Source organism: Schistocerca piceifrons, chromosome 4 (genome assembly GCF_021461385.2).
Source record: "Schistocerca piceifrons isolate TAMUIC-IGC-003096 chromosome 4, iqSchPice1.1, whole genome shotgun sequence".
NCBI lineage: Eukaryota > Metazoa > Arthropoda > Insecta > Orthoptera > Acrididae > Schistocerca > Schistocerca piceifrons.
In genome coordinates this window covers 60,356,437-60,380,973 of record NC_060141.1, presented here as the reverse complement: position 1 = coordinate 60,380,973, position 24,537 = coordinate 60,356,437, and the positions used below count along the sequence as shown (strand labels likewise).

The window sequence follows — 24,537 nt, the reverse complement described above, 5'->3', positions numbered from 1 at the left end:
TGCCACATTCGCAGTAGCCTTGCAAGACACCGCTGCAGTGAGGCCCCAACAATCGGATATCACGACGGACCCAGACACTGCATTTGTAGTGGAATGTAAAGAACTACCTGCCACATTCACGCCTGGCTGTCAACCCACACCTAACCATCACAACTCACCCTGCCAGAATACTGCACGTACTCGGCCGCATTGCCCCTGCTGGTTCCACACATACTTTCGTGCTGACGCATGCTACTACCATCCACCCTGCAGCTACCCAAACTAGTACAGCAGTCTGACACAGGTGCATCACGTCACTTCCCTGCTTACTACGAAACATGACAACACCCATCACATCCTGTGTCTACATTCTAATGGCACATAGCTCTTCATCTATGACAACCATCTTAGAGCGTACTGTTATATTTTCTTTAACTGCTTTTATGTTGCCTCATTGCTTCTGTAGAGCTTTACCATGGGAAGCAAGGAGAGGATGTTGGTTGGTGGCCGGTATCCTCTTTCTATAACACAAACTGCATTCAGTTAATAACTGGTTCTTTATTCATAAACAAAGAGATATTTGACTTAAGTTTCCATGCACTGTGGTACAAGCTCTCTTCTGTATAGTCCACGCAGTCTCAATGCTGTTGAAGTAGAAGTCCGCTATGTTCACTATAAGATTGGTAAATGCTGCCTTCTCTGTGCTAGAGGCAAAGTCTGCGGCTCTGTCTCGGTGATACGTTGGATCTCACATGGCATGCAGACTCGAACTAACTGACTAAACTGGCCCTCCAGTCCGCAGCCGCGATCCAAAACGCTGGCGGCTGAGATGGAGTTGGCGGCGTGTTTCCAGCGAGTCTTGTCGTTGGCCTTTATCGATACTCTCGTAACCTCTATGCTATATGGTGTGCTGATGCCAGTGTATGTGAGCACATTCCTCCCCCCTGAAATGCCGCACGACAACAAGGAGACAGACAGGACGCTGGATTTTGTGATGGGCCAGGAGCAGTGACTGTGGAGGACAGGAGACTCCCGGCCGTACCCCGCCATCTGGCTTGCGAGGCAACAGAAACATCCTCTGGAAAACTGCTCCAGAGCATACGTCCAAGCCTGAGGATGTTTGTTGGGGTAATGACGGCGATGGCGGATCCAGGTCCATGGGGTCAGCGAGCGGAGATGGCAGGGGCGATGGCGTATAGTCCATCCGCTCCTCCTGGGGTACCCTGGTGGCACCAGCAGGCTGCTGCGAAGGCCGTATGGTCCTTTGAAGCTGTTAATCTGGGGGAAGAAAAGCAGCATAATCATGGGGCAAGTGACATGCGCGAATTTGGTTCTGGTGGTGGCGCTGCAAACCATCGGGACCTACAGTTAAGTATTTGAGCCAATGCACTCCTGGATTACGCCTCTTTCCCAGTGCCCACAGTTGCCATAAACCCTGAAAAGAACAAGATTGCGCGGCGCAAAACGATACTTGCGGACCGTTGGCGGCGCTGGATGCTGCAGAGGATGTAACAAGTGTAGCAACGTCCGATGGCAGCGGTCATGTAGAAGTTCTTCAGGTGATGGTCCGTCTCGTGGGTGGGAGCGATAGGAAGCGAGAAACAGTTGCAGTGCCTGTTTCCATGTGTGGGTGGTGTGAAGCTGGGTCATCTGTTGTTTGAAAGTACGTACAAAGTGTTCTGCTTCTCTATTGGACTGTGGGTGAAATGGAGCACTTGTTAGATGACGAATGCCATTGTGTTCACAAAACTGTTCAAATTCACGTAAAGTGAACTGTGGTCCGTTGTCCAACACAAGTACTTCTGGCAAACCTTCAATGCAAAATATTGAGGACAACGCTTTAATGGTGCTATGTGATGTGGTGGAAGCCATACGCACCACAAATAGGAACTTGTTAAAAGAGTCTACCGCTATGAGCCAACCAGTGTTCGAAAGTGGTCCTGCGAAGGTGAAGCTGCAAATGTCTGTGGCAGAGTGGATTGGTTCTCCGCGCATGCGCGACACTGTGACGTCATCTGTTCAATCCGGGCGTCCATGCCCTGCAAAGCAGAGTGCCAGCGGCTAACCGTTTTAGTGGGAACTATTCCCCAAGGTCCTTAGTGGAGCAATCCCAACACATCCTTTTCCAATGCTTTGGGAATAAGCACACGCGATTGTACACGGCCATTTTGAACTAGAATCACACCTTGTTAAACGGAAAGTCTATGCCGACGTGCAAAATATCGGCGCACAACTGAGTTCTGGATACTGTTCAATGAACAAGGCCAAGACGTGCGAATGTAATGCAGCAAAATCTTGAGGTCTGGGTCTGCTCTCGCGGCCTGTGCTATTTTTCTGTGGTTCAAGGGAAAAGATTTCAGCAATTCATTTTTTAGTTTTGCGCATCGATATGGCAACAAAATGTGGCAGAGGCATCAAAATCAGAGTCGGGGCCAATCGGAAGGCGAGATAGGGTGTCTGCATAGCCATGCTTTGCTGTAGGTCTCTAACAATTTCATACTGATTCTGTGAAAGCAACAAAGCCCATCGTCGCGATTTTCGAGCAATACGCGTAGGAACTGGTTTTGAGGGATGAAACAAGGACTGCAAAGGCTTGTGATCTGTCGCTAAATAGAACTTGCAACCATACAACTAGTGATGGAATTTTATCACACCATACACATTAGCGAGAGCTTCTTTTTCAATTTGAGAGTAATTTCACTGAATTCAGTTAACAATTTTGAAGCAAAAGCAACAGGTCTGTCCTGTGCACCAATTCTGTGCGAAAGCGCAGAGCCGATTCTGTAGTAGAAGCGCCGACTTGCAAAACTACTGGCTTGGCAGGGTCAAAATGTACTAAACATCTGTCACTAAGCAAAGCATTTTTGAGTTTCTGAAACGCATCTTTACGATCTTTACACCACACAAAAGGCACAGTTTTGCGACGCAAGCAATATAATGGAACCGCGATCTTATCGGCATTTGATATGAACCGAAAGTAGTTCGTCATCTTGCCTACTACTGACTGCAGTTGTGACACATTGCGAGGAACAGGCAGGTCACGGATTGCAAGCAAATGAGATTGGAGGGGATGCACACCCTGACTGTTTATCAAATGGCCTAAGTTTGAAAAAAGTCACACTTTTCGAGACGACACTTGAGTCCTGCTTCTGACAACACTCGAGATAGAGCACGCAAATTGGCAATGTGTTTCTCTGGTGTACGACCCGAGACAGCAATATCATCAAGGTAGTTTGAGCAAAATGGCACTTTTGTAGTCAGCTGTTGCAAGTAACGTTGAAAAATGGCGGGTATTAGAAGCACTGCCAAAGGGCACACGCAAATATTTGAACAATCATAAGCGTGTATTTACAACAAACACTTTCTACGATTCTTCATCCATTGGAATTTGCAAATAGGTATCACGCAAATCTACCTTACAAAAGTAACGTCCTGCACCAGGCGTGTCCATCAGTTCCTCACCGACGGTGGGTTGACTGCAGACTTGAAGTCAACACAAAGACGAATGCGACCAGAAGGCTTAGGCAACAAAACTGGTGGACTTGACCACTGACTAGCTTGAATGGGAGCAATTACACCATTACCTTGAAATTATTTCAGTTTACTGACTACTTTACCTCGTAAAGCAATTGGAACGGGGTGGGCTTGAAAAAACTTAGGCTGTGCATTGTCTTTCAGTGTAACATGCGCTACAAAGTTATTAGCTTTTCCCATTCCTTCGGTAAATAGTTTAGGAAATTCTTTAAGCAAACTATCTACTCTGTCTTGTGGTACAAATTTAGAGACCGACAGTACATTGTCGTGGATGCTAAGTCAAAAAAATCAAAGGCATCTAAACCGAAAATGTTCTCACTGTCTCTTGACTTCAATACAGTAAAATTCACTGTCCTAGTGTGAGATTCATATATGGCAGGCAAACTGCACTGTCCAATCACTGGAATTTCCTGTCCGTTGTAAGCCGTGAAGTGCTTTCTATATTTATAAAGAGTGGTGAGCCTAACTGTTCGTACTTGGCACGATTAAGCAATGTTAGTGAGGCACCTGTGTCTGACTGAAAGTTCACAGGACGGCCAGCAATGCGTAATGGGACAAATAGTTTGTCAGAAAGTTGTTACACAGCACTAGGGTGAGAATGAGGCACAACCTTAATCTTTCGTTTGTGGCAACCGGTTGTAGGTTTGGAAAACACCATATTCACTGCATGTGTACGAGCATGTTTTCTCTGAGAGCGGGTAAAATTGGCGTTTTTGTGCCTTTGCAAACAAACTGCTTGGACATGGCCTTTTTTCCATACATGTAACACGTTAAGTTACGTGAGGGGCAGTCCTGTCTCTTATGGTGAGCAAAACATCTAGGGCAAGACTTCACTAAGTTCACTGGCTTGTTTAAATGTTAACGTGGCTATCGGTGCGTCTGTGTACGCCCTCGCGGTTGTGGCTGCTTGGGGCGGTCGCGAGCAAGGGGCGACTCGATCCGACAAATCGGAGCCCAGTCAAACTTATCGCCCGGTATTATGGAAATGGAAGAGGATGTAGATGAAGATGAAATGGGAGATATGATACTGCGTGAAGAGTTTGAGAGAGCACTGAAGGACCTGAGTCGGAACAAGGCCCTCGAAGTAGACAACATTCTATTAGAACTACTGACAGCCTTGGGAGAGCCAGTCCTGACAAAACTCTACCATCTGGTGAGCAAGATTTATGAGACAGGCGAAATACCCTCAGACTTCAAAAAGTATATAATAATTCCAATCCCAAAGAAAGCAGGTGTTGACAGATGTGAAAATTACCGAACTATCAGTTTAATAAGTCACAGCTGCAAAATACTAACGCGAATTCTTTACAGATGAATGGAAAAACTGATAGAAGCCGACCTCGGGGAAGATCAGTTTGGATTCCGTAGAAATGTTGGAACACGTGAGGCAATACTGACCCTACGACTTATCTTAGAAAATAGATTAAGGAAAGGCAAACCTACGTTTCTAGCATTTGTAGACTTAGAAAAAGCTTTTGACAATGTTGATTGGAATACTCTCTTTCAAATTCTGAAGCTGGCAGGGGTAAAATACAGTGAGCGAAAGGCTACTTACAATTTGTACAGAAAGCAGATGCCAGTTATTAGAGTCGAGGGATATGAAAGGCAAGCAGTGGTTGGGAAGGGAGTGAGACAGGGTTGTAGCCTATCCCCAATGTTATTCAATCTGTATATTGAGCAAGCAATAAAGGAAACAAAAGAAAAGTTCGGAGTAGGTATTAAAATCCATGGAGAAGAAATAAAAACTTTGAGGTTCGCCGATTACATTGTAAGTCTGTCAGAGACAGCAAAGGACTTGGCAGAGTAGTTGAACAGAATGGACAGTGTCTTGAAAGGAGGGTATAAGATGAACATCAACAAAAGCAAAACGGGGATAATGGAATGTAGTCGAATTAAGTCAGGCGATGCTGAGGGTATTACATTAGGAAATGAGACACTGAAAGTAGTAAAGGAGTTTTGCTATTTGGGGAGCAAAGTAACTGATGATGATCGAAGTAGAGGAGATATAAAATGTAGACTGGCAATGGCAAGGAAAGCGTTTCTGAAGAAGAAAAATTTGTTAACATCGAGTATTGATTTAAATGTCAGGAAGTCGTTTCTGAAAGTATTTGTATGGAGTGTAGCCATGTATGGAAGTGAAACGTGGACGATAAATAGTTTAGAAAAAAAGAGAATAGAAGCTTTCGAAATGTGGTGCTACAGAAGAATGCTGAAGATTAGATGGGTAGATCACATAACTAATGAGGAGGTATTGAATAGAATTGGGGAGAAGAGGAGCTTGTGGACAACTTGACTAAAAGAAGGGATCGGTTGGTAGGACACGTTCTGAGGCATCAAGGGATCAGCAGTTTAGTATTGGATGGTATCGTGGAGGGTAAAATAGTAGAAGTAGACCAAGAGATAAACACACTGAGCAGATTCAGAAGGATGTAGGTTGCAGTATTTACTCAGAGATGAAGAATCTTGCACAGGATAGAGTAGCATGTAGAGCTGCATTAAGTCAGTCTCTGGACTGAGGACCACAACAACAGCAACAACATATCGTCTCGTTGTCTCTGTAGAGCTGCACCATGGGAAGCAAGGAGAGGATGTTGGTTGGTGACTGGTATCCTCATTCTACAACACAAACTGCACACAATTAATAATTGGGTTATTTATTCATAAACAAAGAGGTACTTGAGTTTCCATGTGCTGTGGTACAAGCTCTTTTCTGTATAGTTCTCATAGCCTCAAAGCTGTTGAAGTAGAAGTCCATTATGTCCGCTATAAGGTTGCTACGTGCTGCCTGTCTCTGTGCTAGAGGCTAAGTCTGCGGCTCCATCTCAGTGATATGCTGGATCTCACATGGCGCTACCTGAACTGACTGAGATGGCCCTGCAGTCTGCAATGGCGATCCTAAATACTGACAGCTGAGAGGGCGTTGGTGGCGTGTTTCCAGTGAGCCTTGTCGTTGGCCTCTATCAATACTCTCATAACCTCTATGCCGCACCAGCACCACTACATGTAATGCCTAGTCGACATGGGCGCTGACATTAGCACACTGCCATCTCATCTGGCACTTGGAAAGCATGCACCATCCACTACACAACTACGTGCTGCGAACGATTCATTGATACCTGTGATAGGTACATCCTCTATAACAGTTCAACTGGACAAACGCAGCCCTCTCCCATGGACATTTTTCATGGCCGACACTGTAGAGCCAGTGTTGGGTGCAGATTTTTTTGAGACATTATAATCGTCTGCTGGACCTGGGTAAGGCCTTACTACTGCCTATCGATGGCCGCACACTGATCAGTGGTGTAAACAGTGACCATCTATCGACAGACAGGACTCCGCTACCTATTCCTGCTATGAAACAGTATTGGACCTCACACTAAAGTGCCAGGCATTGTTTGCGGAGTTTAACCCTTTCAGGGGCAAAATAAACAAAATTAATTTTTAATTTTTCCTTGGTTTTATTGTATTAATTTTTATACAGTGAGACAGAAAAATGTAAAAATTAAATGAAATATACATAAACTGAATACATACATGGTGGTTTCAAATGGAGCCACTGCCTGCTAAATGTCATCACTTTTGATGATACAGTAAAAAGCAATTCCTTTCTGCAGATAAGCATAAGGCTACCTGGCAGTGACTACATGTCCATCTGCTTCTGTGGGGTTCTTTCTTTATGCTACAGTGCACACAGCGCCTTGAGGTTCCATGTTTTGGCAGATGTTTTACTTCCGATATACGTTTCTCATGGGGAACAACGGTTTTCAATTTTTTTGCAGATGATTCTGATGGTGTACTGGGATGGCCAGGACTATCTTTGAAGACACTACTGCCTACCAGGCCTGTGGCAACAAGTCTTCGAAAATCCTTTAGCACTTGCTTCACTGTTGGATTACATAATCGAAACAGAATAAATGCATTTCCAATAGAAATATCAACTATACACCAAAATAATCTTGGCCCACACCTTCGTGATTTCCTGTCTATAGCATAAAAACTGTTCATCATATCTGCCTTATCGACACATCCCATATTTGCATTAAATGATATCACTATCTTTGGGCAAGGTATCTTTGTGATTTTTCCATCCTTTTCTTTACTGCTGACTTCTTCAACACATACAGGCGAATCAGTTGTAGACAGCAACATGACTACACGTTTGTCTTTCCATTTGACGCAGGCAATGCCAACAGAACGAACTGACCAGTCAAACTCTCCTCTTTGCAACTCTTTGTTTTTAGTGTATGAACTTCTTTTCTGTGTAATCTAATTGTTCCACAGGCAAAAAGTCTGTCATCTTTTAGGTTCTGCAAAAGTGAGACACTGGTAAAAAAATTGTCAAAGTATATGTGGTATCCCTTTCCTTCCAAGCCTTTACACATATCTCCCACAATTCTCTTTCCTAAGGATTTTTCCACTATGCCTTCAACTTTTCCGGTATATATCTGAAAATCACAAATATATCCAAGCTTATCAGCTCTGACCCAGATTTTGTAACCCCTCTTGATTGGCTTTTGGAGCATATATTGATATGAATGCGATTCGTCCTTTGAACTTCACCATGCATTCATCTATAGCTTGCTCCTTAGTAGGTGCATAGAATTCTTTGAAGTTTATCAGTATCTGATTGATTAGTGGACGGATTTTATATAATTTGTCATAATTTCTGCTCTCCCTTGAAGGCATTACAGCATTGTCATTGATGTGAATGTGTGTCAAAATCCAGCTGAACCTTTTTACCAACATTAGTGAGGAAATGTACTCATCTCGAAGTTCCTTATGGGATGACCAGCAATCACGATAATAACAAGGTTTCTTCATTCCCATTAGAATGTTTATGGCCAAAAATACTTTTAGTTCCGCTTTAGAAAAAGGCCTGAAATTGTCATCTTTCTGTGTTGCGTACAGGTTAGACTGTAAAACTATGTGTTCTAACATAGTGTCACAAAACAGACACAAAAAAAAATCTAGTGGTTGCATACCTTCACTGTCATTTTTAAGTTTTCCTCGTACACCAGCTTCCTCTGAAAAATTGGCGGCAAAGTTCATTGCACCGACATCCTTTCTCCATGAAAAATTCGCAATGGAAGACAGTGGCAAATCGTCATTAGTGCTGAAACTATCATCACTGTCATTGTCTACATGGTCCTCACTCTCACTTTCCGAAATAATTTGAGATAAAACAGGTGTTTTCATTCGCAAATCCAGATCACTGTCTTCAGCTAGCACACCACTTTCACTGTCACTGTTAGTGTCAATCTGTGAGTCAGGATCTGAAGCAATATCTGCGAAAAGGCACTCCAGAATTTCCTCATCCTGTAGTCTGTGAGAATACATCATGTGAAACTGGAAAAAAAATTCGTCACACCTACTAATGCTGCCGTTACAGGGGCAGTGGTTTCAAATGGAACAACCACAACATTCACAGAAAGAAATGCATTATTTTGTTTATTATTGCAGTTAACCTCCCCACAAAAAATTCTGTATGTATAATAACCTCCCAACAATAAAAAAATATAATTATAACATTGACATTAAGTGTAACCTCCCCACAAAAAAATTCCGTAACCTATCAATAATAAAAATGTGTGACTAATCTCTCAATAAAAAATTGTGGCTCACTTATAACCTTTCAGTAATTGACTGTGAATTTGAACTGGTATATTTTGGACGTCAGCAGTGCTGCATCATGGCCTTGAAAGATCATTCTGAATAAATAGAAAATTCTTCCCTCAATAAGGTCGCCGAATAACGCGTGTATATCTGCTCCTATAAGAAATTTTTCTGGCACAGCGCTGTGCAATGCTGGCCGATAGATTTGTCATGTATAAAAAGAAACAACTGATATTTCTTTACAATAATCGGGATGACCATGGATTCGAGAAATTAGTAAGTTCTTTGAATTGAGATGAATGATTATCAAAAGTTAATTTTTTATAAGAAAGATTATTATTAAGAGATTTTTTTTTAAACATTTACATGTGGCTTGACGTAACAATAGTACATAGGCACGAGGGTGCTTTTACCTTATACTAAAATGCTCAGGCTCCGCCATCGCTCCAGATGACCGGCCCAGCCAACACAATACACCAGACTACTCGCTAGCAACTACTTACTCCTACTGCTACACAGTTCCTACTGCAGTCAACACTGCTCTTTGGTCTCAGATTTTCTTATAGCTTACATATCGCAGGTAGTGCATGAGCAATCCATCTAAATTACATCTGCTTGAGTGCACTGGCAACAAATTCCTTAATCATGGACCTCTTACATAACCCTCCACTTTGGGGGGCGATGGTGAGTCAATTGGACTTGCCATGAGCAACAAATTTTTCTATAATCTATTTAGTTACTAAGTCTACAGTCACAGAGTATACACATTATTGATAAGTGCAGAACATATTAAGAAATTAAATAGAGTGCACATGCACTGAGTACAGAACATATTAGGAAATGACAAAATGTACATGCAATGAGTACAGAACATATTAAGAAATTAAATAGTGTATACGCAATGAGTACAAAATATATTAACAAATGACATAAAGTGCACATGCACTGTAGAGGTCTTTAGCATATTTACATGAACTGAATACATTAACAAATGAAATAAAGTGCCCACACACTGTACAAGTCTTTAGCATATTTAAGACAACTGATCATATTAACAAATGAAATGAAGTGCACACACACACTGTGTAAGTCTTTAGCATTTTTTACAAAAACTGAATACATTAACAAATGAAATAAAGTGCACATGCACTGTAAAAGTCTTTAGCATTTTACAAGTACTGAATACATTAAGAAAAGAAATAAAGTGCACATGCACTATAAAAATCTTTAGCATATTTAGGACATCTGATCATATTAACAAATGAAATGAAGTGCACTCGCACTTTATAAGTCTCTATCATTTTATTTAGAACTAGGAAAGGAATGGGAAGGATAGCATCATGGTTGTAGCACAGTGGGTTGCACATAGCTGTGCTGAAAGTCCATATCTTTCTACAGAACCACAACACCAAGTGAGACAATCTGAAGTTCTCTTCCCTGAAGTATTCATCAGTGTAGCCAAGACACTGAAATGTTGAATTAATATTGTATGTTATCATTTTGGTAGTGCATTAGGTACACCAAACAGTAAGTCCATAGTAGCATCTCCATCATTCAAGGTGGTGAACAGCTTGATATGTCAACACCACATTCTTGTAGAATCCATTCTCTTACATCAACATAGAATTAGTGCAAAAACCAAATATAGTGCTCCATGATCATGAGGATGGACAGGACATATGGATATTGCAGTAGTTGCTGGTAATTAGGTCAGAAGGTGAAGGACATTAAATCTTATGCTAGTCATCATTCAGAATTACACTAGTGTATCAAAAACTCTGAATAATTATTGGCATTCATTGGCTATTTACACAACATTCAAGTAGTATGTATGGAGTATTACAGAACATTAATCATAAGTCATCTTATTACAGTAATTATTGGCATAGCATTTATGCATAAATCATCTAGTTACAGTAGTCATTGGAATAGCATTTCTGCATAAGTCATCTCATTAGAGTAATTATTACAGAACAGTGTTCATAAGTCATCTAATTACAGTAATTAGTGGCATCATAAGTCTTTTCATTACAGTAATTATTCGCATCATGTCATCTCATTACACTAATCATTGACACTGCATTTATGCATAAGTCATCTTATAACAGTAATCATTGGTATAGCATTTATGCAGTGTTACAAAACATCTTTCATAATACATCTCATTACAGTAATCATTGGCATAGCATTTATGCATTATTATAAAACATCATTCAGTATTACTCAGAACTCATCATTCAAGTGACATAGGACATATTTAAAATGTAACACACTGTAACTATTACTCAAGGTCTGTAGTCCAATAATACATAGATATAATGGATTCAATACATCAGAGAAATTTGCATTATATTTAGGACTAGAGATATATCTTAACCTGGTAGCATTATTTAGTTGTATACCGGTAATAGTTGTGACTGTTAATAATTTTTTTTGTGCTAGTAATGCATTGCATTGAGATCGATAATTAATTGCTGGGGCATGAAAATATTTGCTTTTGACTTATTGCTGGAAATAAGGATTAATAACGTCATTCGTCATGAGTCAGCTGTAGCAAGGTTATGAAACAAGTACAGTATATGTGATCACATTCATAAATGATAGAGACAAGTGGTTAAAAAAATGCAAGTACGAGAACAGGTTTAATAACTAACTGCTTATAACACATTAATATCACGAAAAGCTTCTCCTGGAAAAAATACAAAATGGATTATTGAGCTGAAAGAAGAAATGTATTCATATTATGCTGAAAAGTAGTAAACTTCGAATTAACAGGTAATGAAACGTGTATTCAACATCTGTGTACTGTAGCTGTCTTTCCCAAAACATTCAGTCATTATACTATGCGACATAAGACATGCTGTCAAAAGGAGGCCAGCTCTACCTTCTTCCCAGAGTAGCCCCCATTGATATTATTAGCTCCCCATCTCGTTACCATTCGTTTGCCAAGTCCTATCTTAGAAGTCCCTGGTTTGTCAATTAGAGGTGGGACTCCGTCACCTCTAAAGGTCTGAGGCATCTTGCTCTGATTGTTGCCAGCATCATATTTAAAGTACCAGGGAAGCAGGTTGCTAGCCTTATTTGCACCAGATCCCATTGAGTTTTACCCCTAACGGTTGATTTGGTATCTTTGCTCTCTGAGCACAAAGGTGACCACGACTCAGAATATGTCCGAGATGCCCAGCCTTATTGCAAAGTAACTGGTATCCTGACTGTCAGGACCACTTATTTGACCACTCATACGTTGCCCGTGGTTCATGAACTAGGGCATGACAACAGGAACCCACACCATGAACCACATATCCTGTTTATAAAAATTCAAAAAGAGTAACAAAATATAAAAATGTGGTCTTGATCTTGATAGGAAACTTGAAAATATTGAAATCCCTATTGTGATTGGTCATATTCCAAAAACTGAGAATAGAATTAATGTATCTGTTAAAGTTTATTCATTTGATGAATAATATCAAGTGTATTCAGTAAAAGTTACAAAATGTAAGAAAAAGAAACGTAAACTTCTTGTATTTTAAAGATGATGAAAATTCACACTATTGTTGGATAAAAGACTTATCTAGACTTGTTACAAGTCAAACTGCAAAACACACAGAAGCAAAATTTATTTGTGATACGTGTTTACTACATTTAGATGATCATGCAAAGAACTGTTTAATTAACAAATCATTAAAAGTATAAATGCCAGAAAAAGGTTCATATGTTCATTTTAAAAGTTATCAACATATGCAGGAAGTTCCATTTGTTATTTATGCTGATTTTCAAAGTTTACTATTGAAAATTGACAAATGTCAACTGAATCCACAAAATTCATATACAGTGAAATATCAAAAGCATGAACCGAGTGGATTCTGTTATTATAAAAAATATAGAAATGACCACTATAAAGGTCCTGTTATTTATAGACGACCAAATTGTCTTACAAATTCATTGAATCTATAAAACAAGAGGTAGACGAAATTGGAAGAATTTATTCTGAAGTTGAAGAAATGAGCCCTCTAACTACTGAAGAACAATCAAGACATATTAAATCTACAGTTTGTACACTGGGAGGATGTCATTATACAAGAAAAGGTTTGTCACCATGAGCATTTGACTGAAAAATATATAATTGTACTTTATAGTTAAAACATCCTAGTTTTGTACCAGTTTATTTTCGTAACTTATCTGGATACAATTCTCATTTGTCTGTGAAATAACTTGATTGTGATAATAAAGACATTGATTTAATACGAAAGAGTGAAGATAGATATATTAGTTTTGAAAAGAAGACAGAATCATTGAAGATGAGATTTATTGACACATTTAAATTTATGGCTTCTTCACTTGACAAACTTCCATCAAATCTGAAAAAGTATCAAATGAAATACATTAGAAAATTTTACCCAGAAGAGTTATTTGCTCTAGTGATCAGAAAAGGTGTATATCCATATGATTACATGGATTCTTGGAAGAAATTTGAAGAAACACAATTACCAGCAAAAGAAGAATTTTACAATGAATGACTGCAAAATAAGTGATGAAGATTTTAAACATTCAAAAAGAGTTTGGGAAAAATTTAATACGAAAAACTCGGTCAATATCATGATCTATATCTTAAAACTGAGGTATTATTATTAGCAGATGTACTTGAAAATTTTAGAAAAACTTGTAAAAAAGCATATGAATTAGATCCACTTGGTATTTTGCAGCACCAGCATTATCTTGGGAAGCAATGTTAAAAATGACTAAACAACCACTTGATTTAATACATGATAATGATATGATTGTTTTAGTAGAAAAAGCAACAAGAGGAGTAATATCACAGTGTTGTAAAAAATATGTAAAAGCAAATAATAAATATATAAAAGATTATGATGAAAGATGAAATTATCGAATTATTTAGAATATTTAGATGCAAACAATTTATATGGTTATGCTACATTCAATATTTACCTTATGGTGAATTTAAATGGGATGAACCAAACAATTCTGATTCTACAAAAATAAGTGAGATGTCAGATACTGCTAAAATTGGATATGTTTTTGAAGCAGATTTAGAATATCCGAAAGAATTGCATGCTTTGATAAAGATTTACCATTAGCTACTGAAAATAAAATGGTGTCAGGAACGAAACAAAGCAAGTTGCTGACAACTTTGAATGATAAATATAAATATGTACTTCATTATAGAAATCTTAAACAGTATTTACCTCTAGGAATAAAACTGACAAAAATACACAGATTTTTGAAAGTTAATCACTCAGACTGGTTGAAGAAATATATAGATTTGAATTCTCAAATGAGAACTAAAGGCAAAAATGGCAATGAATAAGATTTCTTTAAGCTGATGAATAACTCGGTCTTTGGCAAGACAATGGAAAATATTAGAAATAGAGCTGATATAAAATTAGTGTCAGATGAAGGAGAATGTGATAAATTAATAGCAAAGCAAAACTTTAAAGGAAGAACTATATTTAATGGAAACCTTGCTGCTATTCATATGAATAAGACAAAAATCACTTTTAATAAGTCTATCTATGTTGTAATGAGCATACTCGATTTATCTAAAGAACTGATGTATGATTTTCACTATAGAATAATGAAACCGAAATATGGGGAAAATATTGAGTTGTTTTTCCAAGATACAGACAGTTACATTTACAATACTGAAACAAAGATTTTTATGAGGACATGAAAGCAATGATTAATTACTTTGATACAAGTGATTATCCAGCAGATAATATTTATGGTATTCCATGAGTAAACAAGAGAATTGTAGATAAAATGAAAGATGAATGTAATGGAAAAGCAATGGAAGAATATTGTGGTTGACAAGCAAATATGTATGCTTATAAAGTTGGTGACAAAATATAGAAATCATCTAGAGGAGTTAAGAAATGTATTGTTAAAAATAGACTAAGTTTAAAAGATTACAAAGATTGTTTGTTTAACAATAGAGAACAGTACAGAAGAATTATTATGATTGGAAGTGAAAATCACGAAATATACACAGTTGAAATACGAGTACACAAGAAAGCATTGAGCCCTCATGATAATAAAAGATATATTTTGGAAAATAAAATAGATACATTACCATATGGATATTACTCATTGTCATCTTCATGAAAACCAGGATAATCTTCATATTCGTAATCATCTACTTCTTCTTTTTTTTAAAAAATAAGGAAACTAATTCAGGTGTATTATATATCGTTTCTGCTATCTCCACAACAGTAGAAACCTTTGTAGGAGGGTTGTTATTGTTTTCTGAATCCATTTATAGTGTATAAAATTAAATAGCAAAAAATAAAAATAATTCTTTCTCTATTAATTTTTTTTCTAAATAAATAGACTGTAATCAAGAAGCTCAACAACGCAAATGTCTCGTAAGAGATTTTAAAAAATATGTGAATTAGAGGTAAATGTTTTATATAATGTTACTGGATATCAATATTCAAATAATATGTATGTATAAAAATTTTGTGTGGAGCTTAATAACGAGTTTAAGATTGTTTTGCCATATAGATTTTCTAAATTAATTGGTAATTCAGATTATGAATTAATTGAAAATGGGCAGATGTAATTGAGATGTAAAGACATGAAGAAATTTAAAAATAAAAATAATAAATTTCATGATATAGAATTATTGATTATGTGAATTTTTTAAATTTTTATTTTATTTATAATCTTTTAATAGATGATACCATACAGCTAAAGCAATGTAGTCCTTGTATGGATGAAAAAAATATTACTGAATTTCATAAAAATATACATGGAAAAGTTGGATACTGAAATATATGTAGAGAATGTGTATACTATTACCAGACAATTAAAGTTACATGTGAATGTGGTAAAACCGTAAACAGACCTTATTTAAAATGATATTTAAAAACTGCTCTTCATAAAAATCTCATGACTGCTAGTGAATAATTTTCATTAACCAATTCATTTTATTGATTTTCTTACATTCACCTTTTACAAAAAAATTTAAAATTTATTTTCTTACATTCACCTTTTAAAAAATAGATTGCATTTGAGCTGAAAGTATATATTACAGTAGAAGTATTTTGTATATTCTGACTAACTTTTTGTGAAGTAGCGAATGAACTCATGAGTGAGCTAGTGAACCAAAGTGAGCCCGAACATACAAGATACTTCTACTTATGGAAAGCGTCTCTGTTATGTGACTAGATTCATGATTTTCTGTCAGAGAAGTCACAGTTCATAGTAACTGATGGGAAGTCGTCAAGTACCACAGAAGTGATTTCTGGTGTGCCACAAGATAGTATTATAAGGTTTCTGCTGTTCATTATCTGGACAAACGATATAAGAGACAATATGAGCAATTGTCTTAGGTTTTCTGCAGATGATGCTGTCTTTTAGCATCTAGTAAAGTCATTATTAGATCAAAACCAGTTGCAAAACGATTTAATTATCTTTATGGTGAGAAAATTGGCAATTGACCCTAGTGAAAAGTATGAGTTAATGCAACTGATTTCTAAAAGGAATCCGTTAAACTTCGGTTACCAATAAATCAATCAAATCTAAAGTTCACAAACTCAAGCAAAAAACTAGGAGTTACAATTACAATCAACTAAACTTGGAAAGAATAAATAAAAAATTTTGTGCGGAAGACGAACCAAAGACTGTATTTTATTGGCATAACACTTAGAACATACAACAGATCTGATAAAGAGACTTACTACACTAAACTTGTCCATTAGTAGTAGTGTAAAGTCGTTTCTCCTCCACTCTGCATTGTTGTCAAATTTATTCCAGATGGTGGGCCCTTCCCCCATGTATCCCTCTCCCCTTAACGTATTGTTCTGTTAATTAATTTATGACACCATGCAATTGATTTATGGCTCTCCTGGGGATAATCCATCCTTCTGAGAAACCCCTCACTTCCCTCCTCTTCCACCTAACCCACGCCTCTGGAATATACCCAACCTCTTCCCCCCTCCCTCACGTCGATACAAACGCACTTTTGATATCAAATTTATGTTGTTGTTGTTGTGGCCTTAAGTCCTGAGACTGGTTTGATGCAGCTCTTCATGTTACTCTATCCTGTGCAAGCTTCTTCATCTCCCAGTGCCTACTGCAACCTACATCCTTCTGAATCTGCTTAGTGTATTCATCTTTTGGTTTCCCTCTACGATTTTTACCCTCCACGCTGCCCTCCAATAGTATATTGGTGATCCCTTGATGCCTCAGAACATGTCCTACCAACCGATCCCTTCTTCTAGTCAAGTTGTTTCACAAACTCCTCTTCTCCCCAATTCTATTCAATACCTTCTCATTAGTAATGTGATCTACCCATCTGATCTTCAGCGTTCTTCTGCAGCACCACATTTTGACAGCTTCTATTCTCTTCTTGTCCAAACTATTTATCGTCCACGTTTCACTTCCATACATGGCTAGACTCCATACAAATACTTTCAGAAACGACTTCCTGACACTTAAATCTATACTCGATGTTAACAACTTTCCCTTCTTCAGAAACGCTTTCCTTGCCGTTGCCAGTCTACATTTTATATCCTCTCTACTTCTACCATTGCTCCCCAAATAGCAAAACTCCTTTACTACTTTCAGTGTCTCATTTCCTAATCTAATTCCCTCACCATCACCTGACTTAATTCGACTACATTCCATTATTCTCGTTTTGTTCATCTTATATCCTCTTTTCAAGACACTGTCCATTCCATTCAACTGCTCTTCCAAGTCCTTTGCTGTCTCTGACAAAATTACAATGTCATCGGCAAACATCAAAGTTTTTATTTCTTCTCCATGGATTATAATACCTTCTCCGAATTTTTCTTTTGTTTCCTTTACTGCTTGCTCAATATAAAGATTGAATAACATTGGGAGAGGCTACAACCCTGTCTCCCTCGCTTTCCAACCGCTGCTTCGCTTTCATGTCCTTCGACTCTTATAACTGCAGTCTGGTTTCTGTACAAATTGTAAATAGCCTTTCGCTCCCTGTATTTTACCCCTGCCACCTTTAGAATTTGAAAGAGAGTATTCCAGTCAACATTGTCAAAACCTTTCTCTAAGTCTACAAATGCTAGAAACGTAGGTTTGCCTTTCCTTAATCTTTCTTCTAAGATAAGTCGTAAGGTCAGTATTGCCTCACGTGTTCCAATATTTCTACAGAATCCAAACCGATCTTCCCCAAGGTTGGCTTCTACTAGTTTTTCCATTTGTCTGTAAAGAATTCGCGTTAGTATTTTGCAGCTGTGGCTTATTAAACTGATTGTTCAGTAATTTTCACATCTGTCAACACCTGCTTTCTTTGGGATTGGAATTATTATATTCTTTTTGAAGTCTGAGGATATTTCGCCTGTCTCATACATCTTGCTCACCAGATGGTAGAGTTTTGTCAGGACTGGCTCTCCCACGGCCGTCAGTAGTTCTAATGGAATGTTGTCTACTCCCTGGGCCTTGTTTCGACTCAGGTCATTCAGTGCTCTGTCAAATTCTTCACGCAGTATTCTATCTCCAATTTCGTCTTCACCTACATTCTCTTCCATTTCCAGAATATTGTCCTCAAGTACGTCGCCCTTGTATATACCCTCTATATACTCCTTCCACTTTTCTGCTTTCCCTTCTTTGCTTAGAACTGGGTTTCCATCTGAGCTCTTGATATTCATACAAGTGGTTCTCTTTTCTCCAAAGGTCTCTTTAATTTTCCTGTAGGCAGTATCTATCTTACCCCTAGTGAGATCAGCCTCTACATCCTTACATTTGTCCTCTAGCCATCCCTGCTTAGCCATTTTGCACTTCCTGTCGATCTCATTTTTGGGACGTTTGTATTCCTTTTTGCCTGCTTCATTTACTGCATTTTTATATTTTCTCCTTTCATCAATTAAATTCAATATTTCTTCTGTTACCCAAGGATTTCTACTAGCCCTCGTCTTTTTACCTACTAGATCCTCTGCTGCCTTCACTACTTCATCCCTCAGAGCTACCCATTCTTCTTCTACTGTATTTCTTTCCCCCATTTGTGACAATTGTTCCCTTATGTTCTCCCTGAAACTCTGTACAACCTCTGGTTTAATCATTTTGTCCAGATCCCATCTCCTTAAATTCCCACCTTTTTGCAGTTTCTTTAGTTTTAATCTACAGCTTATAACCAATAGATTGTGGTCAGAGTCCACATCTGCCCCTGGAAATGTCTTACAATTTAATACCTGGTTCCTAAATCTCTGTCTGACCCTTATATAATCTGATACCTTCTAGTATTTCCAGGATTCTTCCATGTGTACAACTTTCTTTTATGATTCTTGAACCAAGTGTTAGCTATGATTAAGTTATGCTCTGTGCAAAATTCTACCAGACAGCTTCCTCTTTCATTTCTTTCCCCCAATCCATATTCACCTCCTGTGTTTCCTTCTCTCCCTTTTCCTACTCTCGAATACCAGTCACTCATGACTATTATATTTTCGTCTCCCTTCGCTACCTGAATAATTTCTTTTATCTCATCATACATTTCATCAATTTCTTCATCATCTGCAGAGCTAGTTGGCATATAAACTTGTAGTATTGTAGTAGGTGTGGGCTTCGTGTCTATCTTGGCCACAATAATGCGTTCACTATGCTGTTTGTAGTAGCTTACCCGCACTCCTACTTTTTATTCATCATTAAACCCACCTCTGTATTACCTTTACTTGATTTTGTATTTATAACCCTGTATTCACCTGTCCAAAAGTCTTGTTCCTCCTGCAACCAAACTTTGCTAATTCCTACTATATCTAACTTTAACCTATCCATTTCCCTTTTTATGTTTTCTAACCTACCTGCCTGATTAAGGGATCTGACATTCCACACTTCGATCCGCAGAATGCCAGTTTCCTTTCTCTTGATAACGACGTCCTCTTGAGTAGTTTCCGCCCGTAGATCCGAATGGGGGACTATTTTACCTCCGGAATATTTTACCCAATAAGACGCCATCATCATTTAACCATACAGTAAAGCTGCATGCCCTCGGGAAAAATTACAGCTGTAGTTTCCCCTTGCTTTCAGCCGTTCACAGTACCAGCACAGCAAGGCCGTTTTGGTTAGTGTTACAAGGCCAGATCAATCAATCATCCAGATTGTTGCCCCTGCAACTACTGAAAATGCTGCTGCCCCTCTTCAGGAACCACATGTTTGTCTGGCCTCTCAACAGATACCCCTCCGTTGTGGTTGCACCTACGGTACGGCCATCTGTATCGCTGAGGCACACAAGCCTCCCCACCAACGGCAAGGTCCATGGTTCATGGGGAGATCAAATTTATAGACTAAGTAAATAAATCGGAATATTAACTAACCACTCCCCATCTGAGAAATCCCTCAGCATCTCATTCCGTCCCCCACTTTCCCCCTCCCCATACCTACTAGGAAACTGGCGGGAAAAAGACTCAGTCTGTGCTGGAGAGGCCGGATCTCATGACACATAATTGAAATCAGTGTCAATTATATAGCAAAGAATAATATGTTTATGAAATTCAGTTTGCAGGGGTTGGATCTCCTTTTTATTTGGCAGGAGAAGCTCATCATTATTTGCTGTTTATTTAATTTTCGAAGATGCAGATCCTGTAAAACACGTCGAAAAGATGTAATTAAATATTTAAATTTCCTATCGCACAAGGAAAACGTCATGAATTCGCCTCAACATTACTCACCACACATAATTACACTGTTAAAAACCACACCCTCGCACCTTCACACCTGCACACACGCTGTCAACTGTGCTGCCCCGTGTCACACGCTGGTGTCCACTGCAGCTCTCCAAGTTGCCCAAGAGGCATGCACACGACGTCCACCTGAAGCCAGGGAGCACCCTGGCGCACAACTGCACATTGCACCGCAAGTGACCACCAGCCGTCTACCATTAAGCACACGTCTCTTGCTATTAGCATGTTAACCATACAGAGACTGTTGATCAATACTGAAATTACATTATGCATAATGAGCGCCCAAAGAGCTTTGCTGCCTGCAACAGCGAACGCAAGCTACATTTTTATGACCATGTGGCAGCCAGGTCACTCCACAGTCACAGGCCCCTTTGTTCGCGGTGGTAGCATCAACTCAAGTGGCTACTTCTGGTTGCAGCAACTGCACAATCTGCTCTCAAACACACACCTTCCACATCAGGTCAGTGGAAGCAGCTGCTCTATGGATCCACCCTGCTATGCAGATACTGACTGACCTAGTTCACAATACCACCAACAGCGGATGCTGGAAGAAGCGACCTCCCCACCATTCCTCCCCTCTCCCCTCGCCCCTGAGGTACTTCTTCTCATATAAAGCATCAGGTGGAGGCAATTCTTTGGCATCCATTTGGGAAAATTCCTGTCGAAACACATGCTCTCTCTCTCTCTCTCTCTCTCTCTCTCTCTCTCTCTCTCTCTCTCTCTCTCTCTCTCCCCCCTCTCCCCCCCCCCTCTCTCTCACTGCAGAGTTCCTTTCTGACCAGTGAACATCTGTCAAATGCCACTAGGAACTATATTAACCCCTCTTTTGTTCTGCACAAGATATTGGATACCTGGTAAATCCCCAGTTGTGGGTGTCTCGGAAATAGGCCCCCCACTCTATCAAATTGATTGACTGATTAATTAAGTCAATACCTCCGTGCAAGGCAGTTTTTCCTTGCTTCCTATTGCGGGATATTAGGACTGGTATATCTGGCAAAAATTCTGGGATTCGATCCTGTACTTCCCAGGTTCCAAAACCTACTCTTCCTTCCGGATTTTTAACCTACCTCCTCTTGGTGGATCTGATACAGTTAGGTCGTTTGGCAGGAAGTCCATTACATTGGAGGTAGCTGAGAATTACAAATTTCAGCTCAATTGTGCCATGTCCTTAAACAATTTGTGGGAGGGGTTTGACAGATGTGTGCTCGCAGTACCACAACTGGAAACAATGAACTGATCAGTCAGGAATTTGATGTTGCGATTAGGTTTTTTAAAGCAGCATATAATTCCTAAGTGGTTCCCTCAGCTACATTTAGAAGGGGGAGAAAGGGTCTACTGCATGATAGGATACAGACAACAGCAAATACCACTGCAAGACAGAGTCACTGCGATGTATTAAGAAGCAGTACACGCAATACACTTAAACCATGATCCATTCGATAGTAATAGTTGTCATGGCTAGATGTTAGAGATCGTGGAAATTTCCATAGGTCACCTCCACACATTGCCCATGCCAGCAGCCGCATGCTTATCTCGCAGCAGCCACTCGTTGTCCAACTTAACTATCAGAGGTCAGAGAGACTGTCACCAACCAGTCAACTGTTCAGTTTACATGGGTAGAATAAACATACAGTGCTAACACCCTTCATATTGATTATTCTCGCGCAACACACATCTGCTTCTGCCGCCTCTCACCTGGCATGGTAGTTACTTCGCTAGTCAGTCACCCAAGGAGCGCTGCTGCCAGGACTTGTCCCCGTAACTGTGGGCAAGAGCCAAAAGGTCGGAGCATTCTTTGTAACTAACCGCCCGTCACAGACTAAAATAAGCCACGACTTCCAGTCGACCAAAGCCACAGGTCCACTCATGCCACCGTCAGCTGCGCGCTGTGGGACAAGTGGGTGCCGCTTGGATGTATAGTTCTAATTCCAATTCCACCCTGACATAGACTCTTCCCAGTTTAAAAAATCCACTTTACCCAATCCAAGACATGGATGTTGTTGACTATAGACCGAATTTCTCACGCGAAATGTAGATTTCTACATTTTATAGAAGGTATTTCCAAAGACAGGAGAAATTGGGGCTCACACGCGTTTTCACATCGCCTAAGGACAGTAACCTGTAGTGAAAATCCTCTAACAGTGTGGCATAGGCTATACAGGGTTATCATAACTAATGGCATTAACGCATACAGTTGAAAGTACACGATACTAGAAGCAAAAAGGTGTCAGTAAACAAAGGTTCGAAAATGCATACCTTAAGACCTACGAGCAATTTTTTATCTTCGATACTGTGAAACAAATCTCTTCTATTTGCAAGCTCTTTGCTTTCCATATTTTGGGAAGTGCCAGTATGGACCAAAACAAAAAAAAATGTCTAGTAAACATGTGCTCTAAAATGCATACGTTAAGAGCTATGAGCACTTTTTCATCTTCGCTACTTTGAATCATAACTCTTCTAACGAACAAATGCTCATAACTTTTAAGGTATGCATTTTAGAGCACTTATTTACTGGACTTTTTTTCTTGTTTTGGTCCATACTGCCACTTCCCAAACTATGGAAAGCAAGGAGCTTGCAGTAGAAGAGATTTGTTTCACAGTATCGAAGATGAAAAATTGCTCATAGCTCTTAAGGTATGCATTTTCGACCCTACGTTTCTGAGACTTTTTTCCTTCTGGTATCGTGTGCTTCCAACTGTATGCGTTTACGCCATTAATTATGATACACCCTGTATTTCCTCTAAGTATTCTATCACCAGGTAAAAAAATCCGTTCTAATCAGCTTAATATCTGTTACGTCCTGCATCACAGGACTAGAATGTTAAACTCATTGATGACTCATGATGGAATCTTAAGAGCATGCTCTACCTCTGTTACAGGATGTGTACTCACTTTCGAACTCAAAGTAAACAAATGTTTTGCCACATACGAAGTCTCTTAAGATAACAGCAAAGAGAAGATGTAAATATCAGATTTATACGACATATCACTTTATAAATTCAGTTACATAGCTGATTTTATTATGATGGTCATCTCTTCCAGTGTAGGTGGGAGGTTAAAATTTCGTTAAAGTATTCGCCGCAACGAGAAAACATCTGATTACTGCTCCAACTCCCAAATCATATCCGTGGTACTCTAGCCCTCTCTTCCAGCCACCCATGAGCATGTTATTAATAGGCTGATTAATTAAACTGATCATGAGAGTTACTTTGCAGGTGAGTGATTTTCTTCCAGCAGTCGGATTACACTCACCAGGTATCTCAAATGGAAATCCCTGGAGGGAAGATGATGTTCTTTTCGAGGAACGCTATTCAGAGACCCGACCACAGAAGGATTCTACCACTGCCGAGATACATTTCACATAAGGACCATGAAGATAAGATACGAAAAATTAGAGCTCATAAGGAGGCGTACAGGGAGTTTTTTCCCTCTATCTATTTGCGAGTGGAACAGGAAAGGGAATGACTAGCAGTGGTGCAGAGTACCCTCTGCCAAACAACGTACAATGGCTTGTGAAGAAAGCATGTAGATGTAAATGTAAATTTAGTCTAGCTATTGAGATGTCACTCCATCCATTTATATGCACACAAAATTCACGAAGGATGTTGCCTCTTATTTATCAAGAAAACAAAACTCGGAACTGATTGTCTCTCCATAAAAATCTTCATATTAGCTCCTAATTTTCTCATCACAGTCACATCGCGAGGTGAATGTGAAAGGTTGTAATATGTTTGTCCACAAC

General features: G+C 39.2%; 1 protein-coding gene and 1 pseudogene across 2 annotated transcripts; one reads left to right on the top strand and one right to left on the bottom strand.

The window, feature by feature from the left end:
- Positions 1 to 571: 571 nt before the first annotated feature.
- Positions 572 to 9,596, bottom strand: LOC124796452. Of its 2 annotated transcripts, none has more exons than XM_047260670.1 (2): positions 8,496 to 8,645; positions 572 to 1,257 (listed from the first exon to the last, which is right to left on the bottom strand). In XM_047260670.1, the coding sequence occupies exons 1-2, from the start codon at positions 8,505 to 8,507 to the stop codon at positions 652 to 654; spliced, it is 618 nt and encodes a 205-aa protein (XP_047116626.1). In that variant the 5' UTR covers positions 8,508 to 8,645; the 3' UTR covers positions 572 to 651. The 2 variants fall into 2 exon arrangements, 1 of the variants encoding a protein (XP_047116626.1); XR_007016768.1 differs by lacking the exon at positions 8,496 to 8,645 and adding an exon at positions 9,540 to 9,596 and having other exon boundaries at positions 749 to 1,257.
- Positions 9,597 to 23,528: 13,932 nt separating this feature from the next.
- On the top strand, positions 23,529 to 23,699 carry LOC124796950 (annotated as a pseudogene).
- The last annotated feature ends 838 nt before the right edge of the window (positions 23,700 to 24,537 follow it).